This window comes from Gopherus flavomarginatus, chromosome 7, assembly GCF_025201925.1.
Source record: "Gopherus flavomarginatus isolate rGopFla2 chromosome 7, rGopFla2.mat.asm, whole genome shotgun sequence".
NCBI lineage: Eukaryota > Metazoa > Chordata > Testudines > Testudinidae > Gopherus > Gopherus flavomarginatus.
In genome coordinates, this window is record NC_066623.1 from 4,718,328 (window position 1) to 4,740,965 (window position 22,638).

Sequence of the window (22,638 nt, forward strand, 5' to 3'; positions counted from 1 at the left end):
CTTCTGAAAGCTGCTTGTTGTTGTTCTAGGTATTTATGGACTTGTTTATCTGATCTCAAGGGAGCCTATTCTTATCTCAGAAGCAGCAAGGGAAGGGTTAAAGCAGACAGCCCCTAGACAGCATGGAGCCAAATAAAATACCAATCTGACATAAAAAAAAATACACCCAGGAGTGAAAAAGGTAAATGAAGGCAAAACCTGAAATTAACAGGGAATGTTTTGCATTTCTGAGAGAACTAATTCCAGGGCTCCCTCTGAGGGCTGGGCCTGGTCAGGGGACACAAGCTGACTTGTTTCACTTTCCCCTGGTCTCCTTTAGACACTATAGAACCTACCTTGTCACTGGAGACAAAGAAAAAACCCAAATCGATACAGTAATGTAAGCGGCAGCCCTGGGGCTGAGGACAGGTCAGCCTGCGACCAGACCACATGGATGTGCAAGTGAGGAGATCCCATGAACACGAGCAGCAGCCGCCTGCATCAAGGGGACAAGAGCCTGTTAAAGTGAATGAGAAAGATGGACGGACACACACATGTCTTTAGCGTTCCACATCAGCTGTGAAAGCCCATCCCCACCCCTGAACTGTCCCTACATTATCATGACAGTAGTAAGTATTGTTTTACACAGCACCTAGCGGCCCCAGCTAAGAGCAGGGCTTCACCGTGTTTGGCGCTGATCAAACACAGACAGTCCCTTTCCTGAAAAGTCCACAAAACATAACAGAAAACGTGGGAGGGGAAACTGAGGCACAGAGGAGGGGATGTGACTTGCTCAGGGTCCCTCAGCAGGCCAATGGTAGAACTGGGGACTAGAACCCCAAGTCCTGTGACTCACAATCCAGTGTCTACCCACTGAACAACACTGCCTCTCACAAATGGCATTAATTTCCACTGGCAGCTCAGCGATAGTGGCCAAGGATGGAAAATGCCACAGAAAGTGAGTATCATCTCTGTTAGATTGTATTAATTCAACCCACGCCCTGCTACCTAGTCTGTGGCTAGACACAATCCGACTCCAGAACCTCCAGGCCAGCACAAAAGACCATAGGCTCTTAGGGGCAGGATCTCTTGTTGTTCTCTGTTCATCCAGCTCCTAGCACAAAGAAGTCCTGCTCCTATACTGGAGCTCGGAGGTGTTACTGCAATAGAAATAAATCCAGAATAAATCTGTAACATCCATAGCACCCAGCCCTCTGGCTCTGGAGAGGGACTGGATCTGCACGGTGGGGGTCCAGGTAGCACTGTCCCAGCCTGGGGAGGTCTCAGGGCCAGGCTACCTGGGTGTAGGGACTCTCAGACTCACCCCTCTTTGGGAAAATCGATCCGATGACTAGAGGCAAAGGCAAATGTAGCCACAGCATCATCTCCCCAGGCCTGAGCCGAGGGGGGAACAGGGAGGTGGGTCCCTGGCCAGATGGGTTTGGGGTTCCTGGCACTGCCAGCCCGCCTTCCTGTCCTCCCTTCCCTAACACCCCTTGTTTACCTTCTCTTAAGGAAGTGCCTGACAGTTCTTGTCATTTAAGGTGGCCTCAGCCCTGTGGATCGCTCCTTTGGGGAGGGTAATTGGGCCACAATTTGTTTTCGATGTCAAGATGGCGTCAAAGATAAGACAAAAAATCTCTAGGTTTGGGGGCTAAAGAGACAGGATAAATCCTGACCCAGGGCCGACCTCAGAGTAATGGCCACAAACCCTAGCAAGTAACATGGCAGGTGAAAGATTTACTGCCAGGGGAGACTTTTGATCCCATGCCCGAACTCAGAGACCCTCAGTCCAGCTGCTCGCTCCCAAATCAAACTAGTCTCCCATGCACCATCTCCAGAGGTAACCCTGCCTCTCATCTCTTTCCCCTCCAAAGACCTGCATCCTCAGCTCCCAATGGTGTGCCCTCCCTGTGCACCCCCGTCAGACCCCCGCATAGCCAAGGCTTTTACCGGTGCCTTGCAGAACTTCCTCCTCAACCCCTGCAAACTGCCCTGGGCTGGTAGACTGGCAGTGTTGGGGGTTAGGAGACCTGAAAGAGAAAAGTTATCCAGGTCAATCCTTTGGACTGTCCTTCAGGCCATGAGGACTTTATGCTCTTTAAAGACACCACAGTGGCAAGTCACCTGGTATTTGACATTTTTCTTAAAGCCCCAGCTCCAGGAGTCACGTGAGAACATCAGGTTCCATTAAGAAAAGGGCAAGCTTCCTGCTCCTGTGGCTGGGGAGAAAGCTGGTAAATAAGAGCTCACAAGACTCAGAAAGCAGGAGGCAAAGGCCCAACATTTATTTTTAAAAATCTCCTGGTTTTTCAATGCTTGAGGTTGGCTGTGTGCATCTTCAGCCACACCCAGTTAGGGCTTTCAATACAGATGTGAATTCATATTACTCAGAGAAGCATCTGCAGGACTGATGAAACAAAAGAGCACTCGAATCAGTGGGCCATTTGGAATCCTAGGGGCAGGGTATATGTGTGTCTGTGTAACTCTCATTCCTGGATTCCAAAGACCATTTGCGAAGTGATCAGACAAACTCATCTTTAGCTCTATGGCAGTTAGAAAGGAAACCTCTCTACCCAGGTAGATCTGGCAGAGCCCTAGGCTGTCTGGACTTTGTTGTGCAGAGGTCTTATTTGCAAGCTGCACAATCAATGTTTCGTGTTCATCTTTAATCAAAGCTCCCTGCCTTGGCAGCTGGGAACGGCCCCCGTAGAACTTTGTAGCAATGACTGGCCCACAGAAGGCAGCTGCGGAGGGGCAAGGTGGTTAGAGTCCCAGTAATGCAAAAAGAAACAAGCATTCCACGCGTGGTGTGCAGACATCGCTCAGTGCTTAAGGTGTTTGCGTGAGCTCTGCTTTATCTTGTGTCAGGTTCCAATATGAAGTGCCCCACCTGGACTCTCTGTCTGGGGTGCTCAGCCCTTGAAGGCACAGTCCTCAATACCACAAGTCAGTAAGTTGCCTCAGAGCAAGAGTCGGCCTCTCAGTAGCAAATGAGAGATGATAAATGGGGTGGGGCTAGGCCGTGAAGCTTCCTGAAGCTTATGGTTGATGTGATAAAGAAAGGGGAGCCACTGGAAGGGTTGAAAGGGAGGGACGACAGGGTCAAAAAGATGGGCTAGAATTCATCCTCATTTTACAGGTGGGGAAACCAAGACATAAACAAGGCAAGGGACTTGCCCAAGATCACATAGGGAGTCAGTGGCAAGGCCAGGGATAGAACCCAGGACTCCTGGCTTCTATTGATTCATTTTTACCCACTAGCCCCCATTCTCTTTTCTGAGATCGAATTTGGTAACCCTCTTCTACAGCCATGATCACGTGGAGCCACACCCACCTTGTGCATGCTGGCCTTACCAAACCTCTGCCATGTGGAGAATACAGTCGTATGACCTTGGCATGGGCAATCCAGCTGGTTTCCAGTTTTGCATTACACATGTAGCTTCAGGGTTTTAGTAACTATAGATCATGCGGCAGTGGACGTGTGTTTACAACACAGAGCTGGGAAGAGAGATGCACTAACCAGCTCTGGAGAAACATGAATATGTCCAACACACAGCGTGTCATGTGCGAGTATTTGCACACCAACATCGCTAGAAATTGATGTTTCTTTTCCTGCAATGAAGCCCCTCCATTGTTTTCTCGCACATCTTGGTACATTCCTCAGGTTAAGCTGTGGCATGGACGTCGGAGCGCGCGCATTGTTCTCTATACACCACCCATGTTTAGGTTACAGGACAGGAGAAAGGTGACATGCATCTCGTGAGCTGGAAATACTCTGGATGCTATTCTGCTCAGTCATTTAAACAGCACTGATGGATGCTGCAGAGCTCAGGACGTACTGGTAGAGGTGCTGCAAAACCGTAGCTCTGGGCTGCCCTGGAGGCTGCATATGTCTGGACAGACCTGGAGCTTATTGTTTGTTCAGCACTAAACAGCAACAACGTGCTGGGTTCTGCTGCAGAAACTGGAGGGACAGGCCCCAAGAGGCCTGCAATTCTGACCGACAAGCAAGACAATCCAGGCCTAAAATGGACTGGAAGCTGGGAACGAAGCATGGAGTGAGGTTATTATTTATTCTAGTTGCAAGTGTAATGGTATATTTACTGAAGTGGATTAACACTGGGACCTGCAAAGTGAAAACATGTGCTTATACCCATCTGCTTCTTTGTGAGGGATACAGAGACCAGGAAGGTTATTTGGCTTAAAGGTTTCTTTTTTTGATTGCATTTTAACATTGGGAATTCAGTTCTTGGCCACCCTGAAAGACTCCATGGTGACCGGAGAGCTAGTGGAATTACAGCATCGCTGGGGGCTGAAAGCTGAAGGACTGAGCGGAGAAAGGGAATTTGAAGATGCAGCTACCCTGCCAAAACCATCCGGGACTTGCCAGTTGTTAGCAGCTGTACTGTTCTGAACAAGTTGATTTAACTGCTGAAGCCCCAGAGCTTTCACCAAAACTGACAACCAGCGTAACTACAGCTGTGGTGGATTACAGGTCTCATTGTACCAGAGCAGATGTCAGTGTCTTTTGACTGTATTTATTGACACATTTTGCTCAAAAGCCTAAAGAACACCATGGAGAAAGGAGGTCTGAGTTAAGTGGCAGGCATACTAGTCCCCCACTGCGACACCAGCAAAACCATGAAGAACCAGACTGGAGATTTCTAAGGCTTAAACCAGACCTCTTTTTTTTCCTTTTAGGCTTTCTTTGTACACAGCATAAAGATGTCAAAAAGGGATCTTTAAAAAGTCCTTTGCTAGCCACCTCTAACAGCAAAAAGATGTGTTAGGGTAGGACTGGAACGAAGCAGGGGCAGGGGGGAGGAGCTGATGGCACAGCAAGGGGTGGGAAGAACTCCCAGGTAGCCTGGAGAAAGGGGGGAAGATGAGCAGGAGAAGTTTCCAGAAGGGATTTACAGAAGAGTAGCTAACAAGGAATCGATCCAGTTGTTCCACCACAATGAGGCCTCACCTCTGGGGGTTATCAATTTGCTGTGACTGGCAAGGGAGTTTAGCATCTTGCCCTTTTCCTCCATAGATCTCAAAGCATGTGGCAGTCTCCATGTTACAGATGGGAAAACAGCCAGATAGAGAACGGGCATGCCCAGGGGCACCCAGCTGGTCAATGGCAGAGGCAGGACTAGAAATGCAGGTCTCCAAAATGCCAGTCCAGTGCCCTCTGCATCTTAGGGCATTTAACCCTAGTAGCACTAATAGAAATGCCAGTTTGAAATTTCATTAGGCAGGTAGGTTATTTAGCTGCGTGAACATACCCAGCTGCTGGATCCTGGGGCTACTGGTCCTCCAGCACAAACCAACAGCAACCAGGAAAGATTTGAACAGAGCCTACTGGAGTTTCCACTTGGGCTAGCAGACTCTGCAGAGCTAGTGGCCCTGCTCCTGTAATGGCAAAGCAGATCTGGGAGGTTACTTCTTGTGGGGCCAGTTTCTCCCCCAGCCCCCATGCAGAGGGTGGCTGGGATGCATGAAGGCTCGGTGTTGGCTCCCCAGCATTCTCCCTCTCCCAACTCTCCAGTGTGCTATGGGTGCAAGGAGGGCTGGGCCCTTGCAGTTCCTGACAGCAGTGATGTGTACTTTGGAAAGCAGCACCCAGCAGAGGTTGCGATTGCTCAGGGCTCAGCGCCAGGGTGATGGGCTGCTGGCTTCCTTCCCTCTGGACAGGCAAGACAGTTGGCAAAACTCAGACTCAAAAAGGAATTTACATGCAAGCTGCTGCAAGAGCTTTGGACACAACCCACCTCTTTCTCTTCCCCTCCCCATTAGTTAGGGGCTGGCTGAGCCAAGGGGGCAAGACAAAGAGGAAACCCAGATGACTCTCATAAGCACTGCCCATTTGAATCCTCTCAGGAGTTTGTTACTTCATGCTACCCTGTTCAGGTCCTCAGTGCTGCCCCACTCACAAGGGTACCTGAGCTCCCGCTATCTTACAGGATGCTCTCAGATCATTTGGATCAAGCCAGACAGCACATCAAGGGGTAATGGTTGTAGCCTCAGCCCAGGGCAAGAGAAAGAGCTAACCCAGCTCTGACAGTCCCATCCCTCTGGCATAGGATTTGGTGCCCTTTGGTAGAACCAGCTTGCACTGCTCCAGCTCTCGAGCTCACAGACCGTGAAGTTTCACACTCCAGCGGGCTTGGAGGGCACCTCCTGCATTCGCCTTACGGCTCTCCTCTTTATACAGGTCCCTTCTTCACAGCCCAATCTACCCCTATGGCCTATGCTGGAAGTTTTGTTTCCACCTCGACCCTCTCTGTCTATGCTGCTGCATTGACCACATAAAGCCTCCAGGGACATACGCAGGAGGCACACCCTGGAAAACAGTTTTCAAATAAAGCTATTCTAGGGGTTCCTGTTACTTCTGGAAGAAGCCAGTCCTACCTGCTGGGATAATAGAGACATGGTATCCGCTTCAGCTCTTGGACAAGTGAGATTAAGTGCTGGCAAAGCTGGTTAGTCATCACTTATTACATGCATTGGATAGAAAAATAAAATAAAATAAAGCAACAGCTGAGGCTGTTACTAAATACCCAGCCTGTTTGATAATGGACGGAGTCTATAAAACACAAAACCATTAAATCTCCATTTACATTTTTCTCCACTCCGCTGATCTGCCCTTTATAATGGAGAGGCAGAGAGAATCAAAGCCTGGTTTATATCAAACTTTGTGGAAAGGGTGGGGGAAAGACTCCAGCGCAGTGCAGAGTATTGTACATGTTCAATTTCATTCTCAACCCAGCAGTATAAAAAACAACCCCCTCTTTATGATATCCACATCCCCTAATACAGCATAATCCCACTTCCTGTATCTGACAAGTATAACCAACTCAGAGTGAGGAGCCATCTTTGTGACAGGAATATGGCGCGAGTCCCAAGAACAGCTGTGGATAGTATTCTCTCTGCAATCAGCAAATGACCTCATCAGCAGTGGAGCTGCAGCTGACTGAGCATTTTCTGCTTAAATCTAGTCATCTGTGTTATTTAAGTTTCAGAGTAGCAGCCGTGTTAGTCTGTATCCACAAAAAGAACAGGACTACTTGTGGCACCTTAGAGACTAACACATTTATTGGAGCACAAGCTTTCGTGGGCTACAGCTCACTTCCTACTGTATTTTCCACTGCATGCATCCGATGAAGAGATACACACACACACAGAACATGAAACAATGGGTGTATGGTAACCATGGGTTATGGTAATACCACTCATTGTTTCATGTGCTCTGTGTGTATCGATCTATCTTCCTACTGTATTTTCCACTGCATGCATCCGATGAAATGGGCTGTAGCCCAAGAAAGCGTATGCTCCACTAAATTTGTTAGTCTCTAAGGTGCCACAAGTACTCCTGTTCTGTGTGTGTTATTTAGGTAACACTGCCACCCTATGGTGACAGAGGATAAAATGGAACAGTGGTTCTAAGTTTCTATCTAATCTGATGCTCACGCAAGATTCCAAGCTCGCATGTGAAGAAAACGCGGTGACCGTCTCTAGGTTCTGAGCTCGCTCTTTTCCATGTTTTCTTTCAGGGAGTCAGGCTGAAGACACACTAATCTGCATGTCTATTATTATTTGTATTCGCATCATGTCAAAGAGCTCCAGTCACAGACCAGGGCCTCAGTGTGATAGGCTGTTTATACAGTGCCTGCCCCCTGTACTATACCATGCGTTAGCATTTGTGCCCTTCTTCCACTGGGAGAGGAGCTTCTGCAACTGCTGTGGCTGATGACCCCAGTTTTGCAGATTTTGGAGTGTAGATACCACAGCTTAATTTTTAATTAGAAAATTAAGAAATCATATCCACCATGGCGACGCAATGTATCATGCCCACAGGCGCTGGTGAAGAGGAAGGTGATGGGTAATGTTATACCATGCTCTGAACATTTAGACAAATCACAACACTCAGTTCCACACCTGCTTCTGTCACTGACTCAGTGTAACTCTGGTCTTGCAAAACTGATAGACACATTGTAAGTGTAATTTACCAGGGTACATCACACTGATGCAGTGCATCTACGCTGGGGGCTGTACCAGTGTAATTAGGACAGTGCAAACCATCTCTGTGCCACACAAAACCACAGAATAACCAGAGTTTTTGAGACGTCACAGTCTCTTTCCTAACAAAAAAAAAAACAAGAATAATCACTACTTCACAGGAGTGTCAGGAGGCTTTGTTAAATAATATTTGTAAAGCACTTTGCATCTCTCACAGGCTACGTGGTGGCTAAGCATTAACAACTCTTTGCTGACGCTACAACTCTGGCCAGGGCTCCCTAGCTGTGAAAAACCCTAGGACTGGAGGAAGTAAGAGTGAAATGGGAAGAAAGTTTGATGGGATGAATGGGAAAGCTCTGAACAGAGATACAGAACACTTCAGGGAGGAGGGAGGGGAAAATGAACAAGTTTCCAGATCCAGCTAATTCTCCCTTAGAATCTGGGGGGGCTGCACCCCACCATTTCTCTGGATCTGCACACTGTAAAGATTGACACTCACTTTTTCTCTGGCCAACACTCCGTTTAAAAAAGGGCCCAAGCAGATGGTGCGAAGGAGAACCATTTAGAGTACTCTTCAAAATGACAAGCATGGTGCTACAACAGGCACATAGGACTCAGTCACAAAATAAGACTGAATCAAATGGAAAACAGTGGATTTTACTGGCTGGCTGACTACAGCATGGAAAATCCCCCATGATGGAAGGTACATGATCCTCTAAATAGAAGACTTACAAGGCTGTCCAAGTGAACACATCTTATTTAACAGCAGTTTTCTTTACGTACCATTGGGAACATTTCTTGGTTTATATCGGGGTAGGCAACCTATGGCACGGGTGCCAAAGGCATCAGCACGCAAGCTGATTTTCTGTGGCACTCACACTGCCTGGGCCCTGGCCACCAGTCTAGGGGCCCTGCATTTTAATTTAATTTTAAATGAAGCCTCTTAAACATTGTAAAAAACTTATTTACTTTATATACAACAATAGTTTAGTTATATGTTATAGACTTATAGAAAGAGACCTTCTAAAAACAATAACGTATATTACTGGCATGCGAAACCTTAAATTAGAGTGAATGAACGAAGACTAGCACAGCACTTCTGCAAGGTTGCTGACCCCTGGCTTATACCCACTACACTACAAGAGGCCTTATGTCAGAGGAACTACTCCTCCAGCTAAGGAGTTGGTGGGACTCCTTTATTTGACACGGGGATAGCATTTTCCCTCGCTCCTCTATTTCCCCTCCCATCTCCGCAATACTGAGTCCTGGGAACAAAAAGTCAGCATCGGGAATCAAAGTGAACCCAAGTGTCCCGTGTGGCAGTGAGAAGCACATCTTTCTAGATCATCCCAGGAACTAAATCTCCTAAGCCAGTCACTGGAAGTGAATCCCATTCAGAGAGGCAAACAGAGGGAATGTGGGGTTTGTTGCTAGATAGATCGTTTATTAAAAGTGAAACTCAGGCATTTATCTCTTTGTCTCACAGTACAGAGTTAGTCTCATACATGGTGGGAGCAGAACATTTTCTACATCTCAGAGAGAATTATACAGTTTCACTATAAGTTACTAGAGTTACACCGACAGTACACAGCTTTTTTACATCAGTAAAAATACAAGCTATCCAAAACATTTGGCATAAGATCAGCACAACATGTGGGAGGCTGTAATGAAAGGGGGAATGATTGTTTTTTCTCCCAGTAAGCCTGGTACAGGAGTAAAAGGATTTTCTTTTTAAAGTTATCCGATGTGTGTCCTCTTGGCGTTCTGGCAGTGGAATGGGACAAGACAGGATGGGTGAAGACAACAAATGAAAGGCAAAAATGCAAACCTTGTTCTTTTAAAAACACTGGAAATCTATTAAGTCAGAGACCCTAAGAACCTATTTTATACATCAGACCTGATTGTAAGTGAAATTCAGAATTTAAGGCAAGAGCCCTCCCATTCCATGAACACTATTTAGTTACTTTCAAACAGAGCTGTGGGTAACGGGTAATGTGGAAGTGAGAGCAGGGGTTTGTTGCAGAAGTGAATGGACTATCTGGTGCTGTTAGAATCCCATTTACAACGAGAAAGCGGAAACTGCAAACTGAACTTTACCACCTCTCTTATGCTTGATAAGCCCTAGCTGACATGAAGAAAATCAAAATGAGCAATCAACAATATTCTATTGTCTCTCCATGATGGGCCCTTTAGTGAATCCACTGGGCAGTAAAATGGCTCCCACCTAAAAGTTTAATGTTCCCTCATCTCAATAGTTTGAACTTTAAAGAGAAAGCAACGCTAGGTCACTGCAGGAGTAAGAATGGTTTGCTGTTTGAAACAAACGATTTTGGTTAAGTCCCCCTCCATTTACTTACCATGATTTCCCACTGGTATTTACATTAGAACCTACCGACAGAAGTAAAGTGCATGGCTCACCCTTTCTCCTCTCCACTGCATTTGTGTTTGGCATAAAACACTCATTGCAAAATGTTACACTGGTTAGGTGACTCTTCCTTCACACACACATTTTTAAAAAGCCCATTTAGCTGGGTTTTCATTTGGACCACGTCCTATTTGGAATTTTCTTTGCTATGCTACCTAGCCTGAAATATGTTTGCTGTGGGTTACTTTGGCTCTAGATTTCATTGCTTGTTTGGATAAGAAGCCATCCTACTGACATGTCTGACTTTCAAATGCCAGACAGATTTCTTTGGTTGAGCTACACATCAAAAGAGCCTACAACTTTTCTTACAAGCACGCCTGCAGGTACCAGAGAATTAGGTAAAGTCAGGACAACCTTTATCCTCCACTTCTCTGAATCTTAGGATATGTATACATCACAGCAATTAGAATGGCACAGCGATGGTGCTGCAGTTCTGCTGTCTGTAGCACTCTAGAGTAGATGCCTCCGACATTGACAGGAAGGGCTTTTACCATTGATGTAGGAAATTCATCTCTTGGAGAGACAGTAGCTAGATTGACGGAAAGAATTCTGGTGATCGAGCTGTGTCTACAGCAGAGTTAGGTCGACCTAACTATGTTGCACAGGGCATTACATTTTTCACAGTCCTGAGCGATATAGCTAGGTTGTCCTAAATTTTTAATCAGGCTTTAATATCCAAAGTTTCTAGCAAAACAACCATTAAATATTACTGCAACAGTTTGCTCAAGATATGCAGTATGCAAGATACAGAGACAAAACTAGGCCTTGAAAGATGAACACAGAATGTCTAAGGACAAAGTGCCCCCTAAATTCTTGCCCACTGTATCAGCTGCACTTTCCAGTCATCACAATGCAACTGCCCCCAATTTAATCCTATCACAGTACACTTCAAATTCTCTTGCTTTTTACTTCACTGAGCCCAAGGCATGAAAAAGGTCAGTGATTTTTTTCTTCCCCTACAAATACAAGTGACCAGCATAGGACCACTACACAGGATGAAATTAACCCACTGAAGAAGCCTGCAGGAGGGACTCTGAGTTCCATCCTAAGGGCTAGCATCTGATCCAAACCCTAATGAAGTTGATAGGAGTCTTTAAATGGATTAGGTTCTTACGTGGACAGGAGGGTTTCCTATAGGGCCTTCCGCACAGGATGAATTCTACCCACAGACTTGGAACAAATGATATTCTACTACTAAAAGTTTGCACACCATGGTTCAGTTAGACAGCATTTAAGTCCCACCTGTGAAATGCAAATTCTAAAAGTATCAAGGTAAAAACATACACCTTGTGTGAATGAACCATGTCAATCAAAGCAATTCTGCTCTCCTGCATCTTAAACAAACCCCGAAGTGCAGAAAAATTCTGCTACCTCAGCTTTCACACCTCTGGAGGCTCAAAAAAATATTTGCTGTTGAGGATTTAAAAAACGTTGGACAGTATCATTAACTGGCATGCAGCATAATCAAGTACACACAGCGGCATTACACAGAACAATTGCATTGTTGCATTTCCGGTTATTAAAATCTAAATGCTCTGAGAGCCATAGGCACTCTGAACATGGCTATTGCTGCTGAATTGACGTGTAATGTCAGTTTCTAGCATGGGGAGTCACATGAGTGACCAGTCCCTCCACCAAGACACTTGCTCTCATGATCAAGGCTTGTTACTCTAGCTGAGTTGAGAACAAGAGAATAAGGCATCTCCGAGTGTTTATAAGGCAATGGAATCCAAGGGATCTGAAAACCAAAGATTCCTCTGCTTCTTTGGTGTCCCTCCTCCAACCCCTCCACCTTATAAACTCCCTACTAATGGCTGGTAAACATCTTTCCATCACCACACCTTAGAATGAGATTTTTAAGTATAATTGGGTAAGTGAAACCAACAACAATCATACATTTTATATCAATCGATTAGCTCAGAAAAATGTCCTGAATCCCACCTCCGCACAAAAACATTCCAGTGAATACACCTGAACAGATGGAACCTGCCACCATATTTCCTTTGTAAAGAATCTATTTGCTGCTGAGCGGCTAAAACGCTGCAACAAATTATTTGCTCTTTAAAAAAAAAACCACCACCACATAAATTCTATTTTTTACAATTTTGGTCTGGAAGTCAGGATGAGGCATAACCTACTCATAACTTGAAGACAGATTTTTCCTTAATCACTCTCCTCCGGCTGCATGCATACAAACTCTGCAGTTAATCATGCAGTCAGAGAACATACCTTCTAAGCATCTGTCCTGAATTATATAAATCAGATCAACTGAGTGATACTGGGTTTTTATTTCATCCGTCCAATAAGGAAGGGACTAGAATAATGGAGACTCTTAAATATTCAAGAAATATTGATGCAAGACATTTGCTTACCATTCCATACACTCCTTCACTGCTTGTGTCAAAGCCCCTTAGGATATGTCTCTATTGCAATTAGATACCTGTGGCTGGCCGATGCCAGCTGACTCCCAAGTGACTGTTTAATTGCAGATGTTTGGGCTTGGTCCTCACTAGGGCCCCGGCTCCAGCCCAAGCTCGAATGGCTACATGGCAATTAAATAGCTCCCTAGCCCTAGCCCCATGAGCGTGAGTCAGCTGGCATGGGCCAGTCACAGGTTTTTAACTGAAGGGTAGACATATCCTCTGATCTAAATAGCAAAATGTTCTTCAAATTCATACTGAACTGGAGTCTGTGAGGACACTTAAAACAATCCACATCCTTCAGAGATGCATCAGATTAAAATGGAATATCCCTAGCACTAGAAGTATTTTCTGCATGACATTGGACTTATTAAAAAGGCTGAAGTTGCTTATATTCCAAATGGATATTCAAGAAAACTCTTGAAAGCTTTGCAAACAAACTCAGTTTGCTTAGAGTGGTGACCTTAATTATCTTAACGGACACTTTGGGAAAGCTTAAGATATCAAGAAGTTATTGTATGAACTGTCTGACTTGTACAATAAGCATTACATACAATATCGAGCTGTGTCTCATGTTTAGTTATTCAAAGCTACAGCCAATTTCTGCTTGTTCAAACCCACAATTGAAAAATTCTAACCTAAATTCTCCACTGTTCACTTTGCTGCTTAAGGCTTGTTTGCATATATGCTCATCAAGTGGGGTCTTGGCATCTCAGAACAGAATAAAAAGACTAAAAAGTTAAAACAGCAGGGGCGCGGACTGGTGTTTTAAATCACAAAGATTACCTTGAATTGGATTTGAGGTCATTGGAAAATGACAGGTCACAACCCTCTTTAGGCTCCCTTTGCCAATTTTGTTTAGGCTGTGAAGGAATACCTTGGCTTGAAATGACAAAAAATGAGTGATTTTAACTTTACTTTGAAAATAAGCAATCACAAAGGACAACTGTGTGCCATTCTATGATCAGCATTATTCCTAGGAAATGTAAATTAAATGCTTATGAAAAGTGAGTGTTTTTTGACTCTGTCCATGCCAAAAACAGTTCAGATATCGCATACACTCCTGTTAGTACACTGGTGACATATCTATTGCTCCTAGAATGGTTTATCTGAAATTGGGACTGGAAGTCGGACCAATCTGTGTGCCAGTTTTGTGATGTGGACCTGCTGAAGACCAGATTGAGAATAAAATCACTTGTGTGACTTATACCTGATCTGACCCAGAATAAAAGCTCATGTCATGAGCCATTGCTTCACCTATCCCCGTGAGCCTAAAATTCAAGAGACACAACAGGCTTATGTAAATTAATTGGGGCATTTTAACAACATTATCAAACCAGTGAATTAATTCACAATATTTGCCTAAATGCCACATATTTCCTTAAATGTCATAAGTCCGGAAAATGCAGATGTTCTCAAATGCTTAAACAATTCAATTAAATAATGAGTTTTTAAATAAGGTGAAGCAGATGAAAAGGTTGGCAATATCGGTTTGGTTTCCATATAATATGATGTGAGAAATCCATTTTCAAACCAATCAAATAGCATTCACTGAGTGGATTTGGTGAATTGTAGCATTCATTCACAGAAGACTGGGACTTGTAGCACTGACTCAGAGAAAGGTGGAATGTGTTCAGGTTGTGAGCAAGCTTCAGACAGACTTCTGACCCATGCACCTTGATTCTAAATTATAATCCACCGCTGTTCCAGTCCTGAGTCAAAGTGTGCTGCATGGCGGTTTGGAGATGCAGAATGAGGCCACTGAATTCTTTTTACTCATCACCTAAATCACATTCAGAAGCAGGCTTCCAGAAGTACTTTAATACACTACATCAATGAACTCCAAAGCCACGGAGTCCTACTGATATCTTTAGTTCTTCCTACGATCTTTATTCCTTCATTCCAGTGTTGGCTTTGACTGGGAAGTAAGTCTTCTTAGGCATGTTGGATGCATGTTTTCAGATAGTCCTGACCAAGAGTTTCTATGTCATTCACACACACCACATTTAAAACAAATTTACAATTTAGTTTAACAGTCTTCAGAAGCTTAAAATGCATGACACCACCTGTTCCTTCAATATTATGCTTATTCTCATCCAAAGTCCAACTCATCTTCATTCTAGTTGCTTGCTGCTTTCTGATTTCTGGTCCAGCCTGCTCTTGTTGCTCTTTACCATGTAGATGAAGTAAGCAAGCGTCTCCTTCTCGTTCACAGGAATATTTCTGAAGTGGCGGCTAATAGTCTAAACATTAAAAAAAAAAAAAAAAAAAGACAAATTCTTGAATTAAATGCAGAAATAAGCAGAGCTAGTTTGGTCTTTGTTCATCCTGACATTGATTTAAGTCTGTCAAGTAAAACACACTTTTATGCAAATATGCACTGATTTGGTCAGTCCTCATTTATCCCTCCTCTGTAGCTAGAATGTGCATATGAGCAGAGAGTTGTCTTGCTAAATCAACAATTTCAGAAGCCAATTCACAGGTGGAATTTGGAAGCCAGGAAGTCCTGCTTTCCTAGGAAAGCATTACAACAAGCTAGTTTATTATTTAGCAGTAGAAACCATCCCCCCAATCCATTCCGTGCCAAGTTTGCTTGGAGAGAGTTTCCCCACAACTCAGTATTTTAAAGAAGGGTGAAGGAAAGCTATTGCCAAGCCAGCCAAAAGAGATAGAGACTTGGCAATGTAAACAATGCAGCTTCAATGGACCTTTGTCCACATTAAAACATGTTGAGGAAGCTTTCATCAAAGGAACTGAAAGGAGATCCACAACAGAAAAAAAAAGCTAGGTCTGCTACCTCAAACTTTGGTAGAAACCCTGGACAGTTAGGTTGCTTTTCTCTCCAAAGGATAAATCTAATGTAAAAAGGGTCTTGTTGGAGCAAGATTAGGAGATGTGCTTTCCCCTATGGTGGAAACATCTCTTTCACTACCCAACACAACTCCAGAATTGGTTTTTGACGCAGGCTGAACAATATGAATCACTCCAAGAAGACTTATGGAAGTTTGAGTTTTCCTTACGGTGGGTTAGAAGCAGATGTCTAAGAGTCTCAGGCAGAAGTGATTCAAGCATGGGAGCTGGACGAGGATCCAGCGTAGGGTCAAAGCTGCTCAAACTTCACAGGAAATCTGGGAAGTGTGTGACAATTTTAAGTTAGGCTCCCCTTAAGGTTAATCTCTGCTTGCATAATAGTTTTGCTGGGGATACTACTGTAAATGTGCTTCAGTACACAGCGCTTGCCAACAAGAGGGAGCTGAAAGACTGCTTACTAGTTAGGTAGAACACTACAAAAACATGATATACCAATGAGGATCTAGATCCCACCCTTCACCTTGTTACACCAGGCCATACACTGTACAACATCATCAACATTTCTTCTGTACTCCACTCTGAAAATGAGCAACAAAACATTTTACAAAGCTGCCAGAACTTTGGGTGCTGTATGGTGTAAGAGTCCAGGGCCTGCAAGAAACACACAGTGCAATTTCCGCAGAGGTAAGGTTAACCTGATGAGATTAGAGCTTCCCTAGGAATATGTTCGAGTGAAATTGGGGCAGGAGTGGGGGTTTTTATAACATTGGCCTGAAGCAGAACTGCCTTGAACATTAGAATATCTGTTAAGGACCCTACATCTATCTGCAGCATTGCTTGTATAAAAGAGCTACCCAAACTCTTGTCTCAAGTGGAGGACTGAAGGAGGAGACAGCTCTTTAATGGCTTATTAAGAACATAAGAATGGCCATACTAGGTCAGACCAATGGCCCATCTAACCTGGTATTGTGTCTTCTGACAGCAGTCAATGCCAGGTGCTTCAGAAGGCATGAACAGAACAGGCAACCACTGAGCGATCCATTTGGTCACCTACCCCCAGCATCTGGAGTCAGAGGCTTGGGACACCCAGACCATGGGGTTGCACCCCTGACCATCTTGGCTAATAGCCACTGATGCACCTACCATCCATGAATGTACCTAATTATTTTTTAACCCAGTTTTACTTTTGACCTTCATGACATCCCCGGCAATGAGTTCCACAGGTTAAGTGTGTGTTATGTGAAAAAGTACTTCCTTTTGTTTGTTTTAAGCCTGCTGCCTATTAATTTCATTGGGTGACCCTTGGTTCTTGTGGTATGTGATGGACTAAATAACACTTTCTTATTCATTTTGGCCATGCCATTCATGCTTTTATAGTCCTCTATCGCATGCCATCATAGCCATCTCTTTTCCAAGCTGAAAAGTCCCAGTCTTATTAATCTCTCCTCACAGGCAACCTTAATTTTTGTTGCCCTTCTCTGTACTTCTTCCAATTCTAATTTATCTTTTCTGAGATGGGGCAACCAGAACTGCATGCAGTATTCAACATGTGAGAGTACTATGGAAATATATATATAATAATAATATAGTGGTGTTATGATATTTTCTGTCTTATCTATCCCTTTTCTAATGGTTCCTAACATTGTTCGCTTTTTTGACTGCCACCACACCCCAAGCAGATGTTGGTCTAATGAAAGATTACCTTGCCCTCTTTGTCTCTGTTAGAACATGTGTCAGGAGTTTGGTTTTACAGCTGCCACCAACTAATAACTTGAAAACTGGTAAATACACAAGGCAATAGGAGAATCCATTTCCTAATTCTATTCACTCTGCCATCATTAATCATTCACTTTCTAAGGAAATAGCAGGATGGGAAGAAAGGAGTACAAACAACAACTACTACAAAATGTTCCTCAGGATCCTTCTCACAGAAAGGAGAATATGCTTATAGCCTTCTCCTAGGGCAATTCACTGGAAACCAGCAGCAGAGCATCTGGTATGTACTAGTGATAGAGTCAGTGCACCCACTAGTGTCCAGAAAATGTATGTCAGGTTGGGGGAGCAAAAAATACATTTTTTTTCTGTTATAAAAAGCAACTCCCCACACCCTCGCTTACTTCTGCTAGCTGAGCCTTATTGAGGCCAGGCCTGGTCTGTAACTTGTAATGTCTTTTGTACCGTCGCAGCGTGTTCACTTGCAGCTGGAACAGGTCAACCTGGAAAACAGATGCAGGATGACTGGGGTGCAGATGTACCTGACGAGAGTATCTCAAACTGGCACTTACTAACTCAACAGGATGGCTCTGTCTGTATTCAGAGCCGCATGCGCTTGCTTCAGTGACAAATATATGTCTATTTTTTATATATTAATGCTGCAGAGCCAAAACAGTCTCAGGGGGAGAGAAATTCTGTTCTAACTCATACACCACCACAGAACTGTTAGCCAATTTCCAGCTGTAAGGCCAAATTTTGCTCTCAATTACACCTCTGCATCCTCAGCAATCCTTTCTGCTTGTAAAGGGAGTGAATCTGATAAGCAGGTCATTTACATACAAAGAGTCCCCCAGTGCCATTTTTACAGAGTTGTTTTTCAGAGAACCACGCTAAGAATTAGAGAGTTACAAACAGAAATCACACTCATTGCTGTTCCCACAGAATTTAGAAACTTGTGGCTGAATACCGTCTTATTACCCACTGAGCAAAGGGCTCGTGTCACAAACTGTTGGGTTTCAGGGCACTGTGAAGCAATGAATTCAACCAGGGATATTTCAGAATCTAAACGTACAATTTCTACAGAGTGAATGTGAGAAAAAACTGCACAAAGGGCAATCAGAAAGTGTATACTTCAACAACAGACCACATGAAGGGAACTTTAAATGTAAATTGCAAAACTCCTTCTTATGTTTTAAATTATGTGTTGAATGTCACTTAACTTTTGCTATCCGCAGCATATGGCACAGAAATTTAGTTTTATTACTAATGTTTTTAGGAACTATGATGTCCTGCCAGCTGGATTAACTAAGCAACTTTCTAGCATGTCAGGTATGAGAAACATCACTAAAGCAAATGAGCCAGCCCAGAGGGATTCTGTTAAGTAATTATTTCAATTTATTATTGTACCACATTAAAAGTGTGCCCAATGCCCAAAAAAGTACAAATAATAATACCACCAGTAGATCTCAAAGCACTCTACAAAGGAGGTCAGTTTCATAACCCCATTTTACAGACGGGGAAACTGAGGAATAGGGAAATTAGATTAAATAAGATAATGTGGCTCTTGTCTTAAAGATTTTATCATTCGTTTGTTTCATGGTTTGAGAATTATTATTAAATAACGCTACACTGCAATGTAAAAATATTGTACATATTTCAAAAAGGCATAACATCTTTGAATATTGTTTAGTTAAGCCCACATATCATAGTGGAGATTCTGAAAGCTGTGACATCCTAGAATGATGTATGCTGGGTTGTGGCACCAATCAGGAATCATGCAGTAGGACTTGATGTGCATCATTTTTTTTTTTTTTTTTGGAATAGTGAATATGCTGACTTCCCCCTCCTTACTTGTTGTTTCGGCATTCTCTATTAGAACTGGATGAAATTTTTCAACTGAATAATAAATTTGCTGAAAAATGTAGTCTCAGGGCAAATGAAACTATTCACGGTTTTTGGTCAAATTCAGTACATTTTTAAAAAAATGTAAAAGTTTTGTTTTGAAATTTGGATAGATTTGTTTTTTAAAAAGCACTAAAAATAAAAGCAAATTAGTTTAGGGTCTAATGAAACATTATGTTTGACCCAAAAACAATTCTTTTCATTTTTGTTTTAGCAAGAAAAAAAACAAACAAACACACCTCACATTTCTGTTCAAAACAAATTAGTTTTATTTATTTATTTAGCTGGGTTGGCCACTGAATTGAAAAATTAATTATTTTCTCAGTTCTACTCCCTGAATATAAAATTGTAGGCTTGGCCTTCTTTTCCACAAATTTTTGCAATTCCCCTTTAACAGAAAGTTCTAAGTGTACACATATATAGAAGAAATCTAAGAAATCCAGGAACTGGGTCACCCAGGGTGATGATAGACAATGCAATATGCTCACGAAACAAAAATCAGAAAAATCTCCCTCAGTATAAAAATTATTCCTGAAGATACTGTTACTTCCATAAGAATTTAGACAAAGTTTCAATTTCGGTGAAAGAAAGACAGTCTTCGCAGCTATATGGAAGTGCTCAAATGTCCCTATTTCATAGATTTGGCAATAGCAGCCAACATTCGCTTGTGTAAGACACTTACCTCTGGGACATCCATCTCATGCTCAGGAGAGTCTCCTCCATCATCGCTAGTTTTCCTCTTCCTTTTGTTTCGCACACTCTGAATGAAATTCTTGTGGAAATCACAAATGTACAGATGCCTTACCTAAGAGTAAAAAGTGAGGAAAAAAGCAACCAGAATAGTTATTGTATAAAAAAACCCTGTATGAGAGTACGATTATAAAGAAACAATACACAGTGCTAACGAGGCCAATTCAATTAAGGTGGAAGTGGCCTATTCTCAACAGTGGATTACTTTTGTAGCGCTAACAAGGCCAATGCAATATAGGTGGACCATAACTGAATTTGCCTTGTTACCACTGACCCCACCGCTTGGTAAGCAACTCCCATTTTTCATATATATACACTGCTTACTGTATTTTTCACTCCATGCATCTGATGAAGTGGGTTTTAACCTATGAAAGCTTATGCCCAAATAAATTTGTTAGTCCCTAAGGTGCCACAAGGACACCTTGTTCTTTTTGCTGATACAGACTAACATGACTACCACTCTGAAAGTTTTAAATAGAAACCTTCTCCATAAAGATATGGCTGCTGAGCTCAAATGTATCTTCCACCCAGCAAGAGACTCATTTATAGGCTTGACTGACAGATGTCACTTAGCATTATCACTAATTGGCTGGCAGCAGATAAGCCTGCTGGATGCCAACCAATAAAAAAGCTTGCAATTTTTTTCATTTAAAAATGATTGTCAACTGTTCAGTTAGATGTGACAGTTTTTAAATTATTGCCTTGTGGGAACAGTTTGAAGCTTTATTCATGTAAATATCTCCCAACTGGTTGGGATCTGTGGAATTAAAGTTACCTCTTTAGGAATGACAGCATTCACAAGTACCTGAGTGGCACTACTGCCTCCAAACTAAGAGAAAGTGGCCTTTTCTCTATCCTTCCACACACCATGCTCACTGGAATGCAAAATGCGTCTCCTCCAGCATGTATCATCTGGACGTCCTTTTAAATCTCTCACTACTTTACTAGATCTACTTCTCACTTAATCACCAGTTGATCGATCTCTCTCTCTCTCCTTTCAGAGCTTTTCTCTGTCCTCTACTTCTTTTACGACATTAGTAGTTATATTATTTAAATCTGTAAAGTCGTTTAGAATAAAGCCTGCAAAATAAGTGTCACATTAGATATACGATACACACAGATCACTACTATTCCCATTCCTTGGAGAGACCCTAGCCTCGTCAATCCGGTGGCTTAAACGTTGCCAATGTGGCTTCAATAAACACAACTTGCACTGTTCAACACACGATGTCTATCTTCAGTTTGGTCCCAAATGCCGTGCAATGTCAGGTATAACTGCAGGCTGGTACCAAACTGATGCATAAGGCTCCTGTGCACTGTAAAGCAGATGCTGGGTACCACCCCAAAAGAGACCACACTGCAGTGGCCCATGAAGTTGGCAGAGCGCTGCAGAAGCCTTCGGGCTACAGAAAGGCAAGGCTACCCCCGGATTCATAGCCAGGCTGCAACTCACACTTTTGTCAATGTCCAGCTTGAGCTTCTTCTGGGAGATGCTCTTCTGGATCCTCTTGCTGAAGGAGGCATTGCCGGCCGGGCGGACACAGCGGTCCCCGTCATCAATCAGGCAGCAGCTCTGGCCGTAAAAGGGGGCAGCGGGGGGCCCATCCCGGCTGTCCTCCTCGGTGCTGAAGCCATTCATCGCCCAGCCCAGCCCAGCCAGGAAAGTAATGTCAGGGAGATCCCTGATGCCTCCCAACGGCTGAGACTGTGATCCCGGCAATGAGCGCCTCTAACACCCAGCGCCCCACCCCACCACGGGGGCCCCTAGAAACTACCGACGGGGCCCAGCCCCACGGGGGCCCCTAGAAACTCCTGGCACCGTCCCAGCCCCCAGAAACTCCCGGTACTGTCCCAGCCCCACGGGGGCCCCTAGAAACTCCTGGCACCGTCCCAGCCCCACGGGGGCCCCTAGAAACTACCGACGGGGCCCAGCCCCACGGGGGCCCCTAGAAACTCCCGGCACCGTCCCAGCCGCCCCCGCCACGGGAGGCCCTAAAAACTCCCGGCACCGTCCCAGCCCTCGGGGCCCCTAGAAACTCGCGGCAGGTCCCAGCCCCCCAAGGGGGCCCCTAAAAACTGCCGGCACCGCCTCCCCCCACAAGGGATCCTAGAAACTGCCGACAGGGCCCAGCCCCACGGGGGCCCCTAGAAACTCCTGGCACCGTCCCAGCCCCCAGGGCCCCTAGAAACTCCCGGCACCGTCCCAGCCCCACGGGGGCCCCTAGAAACTCCTGGCACCGTCCCAGCCCCACGGGGGCCCCTAGAAACTCCCGGCACCGCCTCCCCCCACAAGGGATCCTAGAAACTGCCGACAGGGCCCAGTCCCCCGGGGCCCCTAGAGACACCCGGCACCTTCCCCCACCCCTTATCCCAGGGACCCCTAGAAACTCTCAACGTCCCCGGGTCGCCCCAGGGGCCCCTAGAAACTACCGCCTGGGCCGCCCCGTGAAGGGTCCCTAGACGCCCCGGGCCCCAGCTGGGCGAGGAGCCGGCGAGCGCCCCCCGCTCTCCAGCCGGCTACCAGAGGCGGCGCTGCCGCCGAGCAGACACCAGGCCCCGGCAGGCCCCAAAGCGCCGCCGCCGCCGGGACCCCGCACACAGAAAACCTGCCCGCCCCGCCCCGCCTCC

At 44.6% G+C, this 22,638-nt stretch overlaps 1 protein-coding gene across 2 annotated transcripts; it reads right to left on the reverse strand.

Moving 5' to 3' along the window:
- Positions 1-9,412: 9,412 nt before the first annotated feature.
- Positions 9,413-21,828, reverse strand: SAP30L (SAP30 like). 2 transcript variants are annotated; one of them, XM_050961341.1, is made up of 4 exons: positions 21,464-21,819; positions 19,943-20,065; positions 17,763-17,861; positions 9,413-15,077 (listed from the first exon to the last, which is right to left on the reverse strand). In XM_050961341.1, exons 1-4 carry the CDS (start codon positions 21,647-21,649, stop codon positions 14,949-14,951), a joined length of 537 nt encoding a protein of 178 aa, XP_050817298.1. In that variant the 5' UTR covers positions 21,650-21,819; the 3' UTR covers positions 9,413-14,948. The 2 variants fall into 2 exon arrangements, with proteins under 2 accessions (XP_050817298.1, XP_050817299.1); XM_050961342.1 differs by lacking the exon at positions 17,763-17,861 and having other exon boundaries at positions 21,464-21,828.
- Between the last annotated feature and the right edge of the window lie 810 nt (positions 21,829-22,638).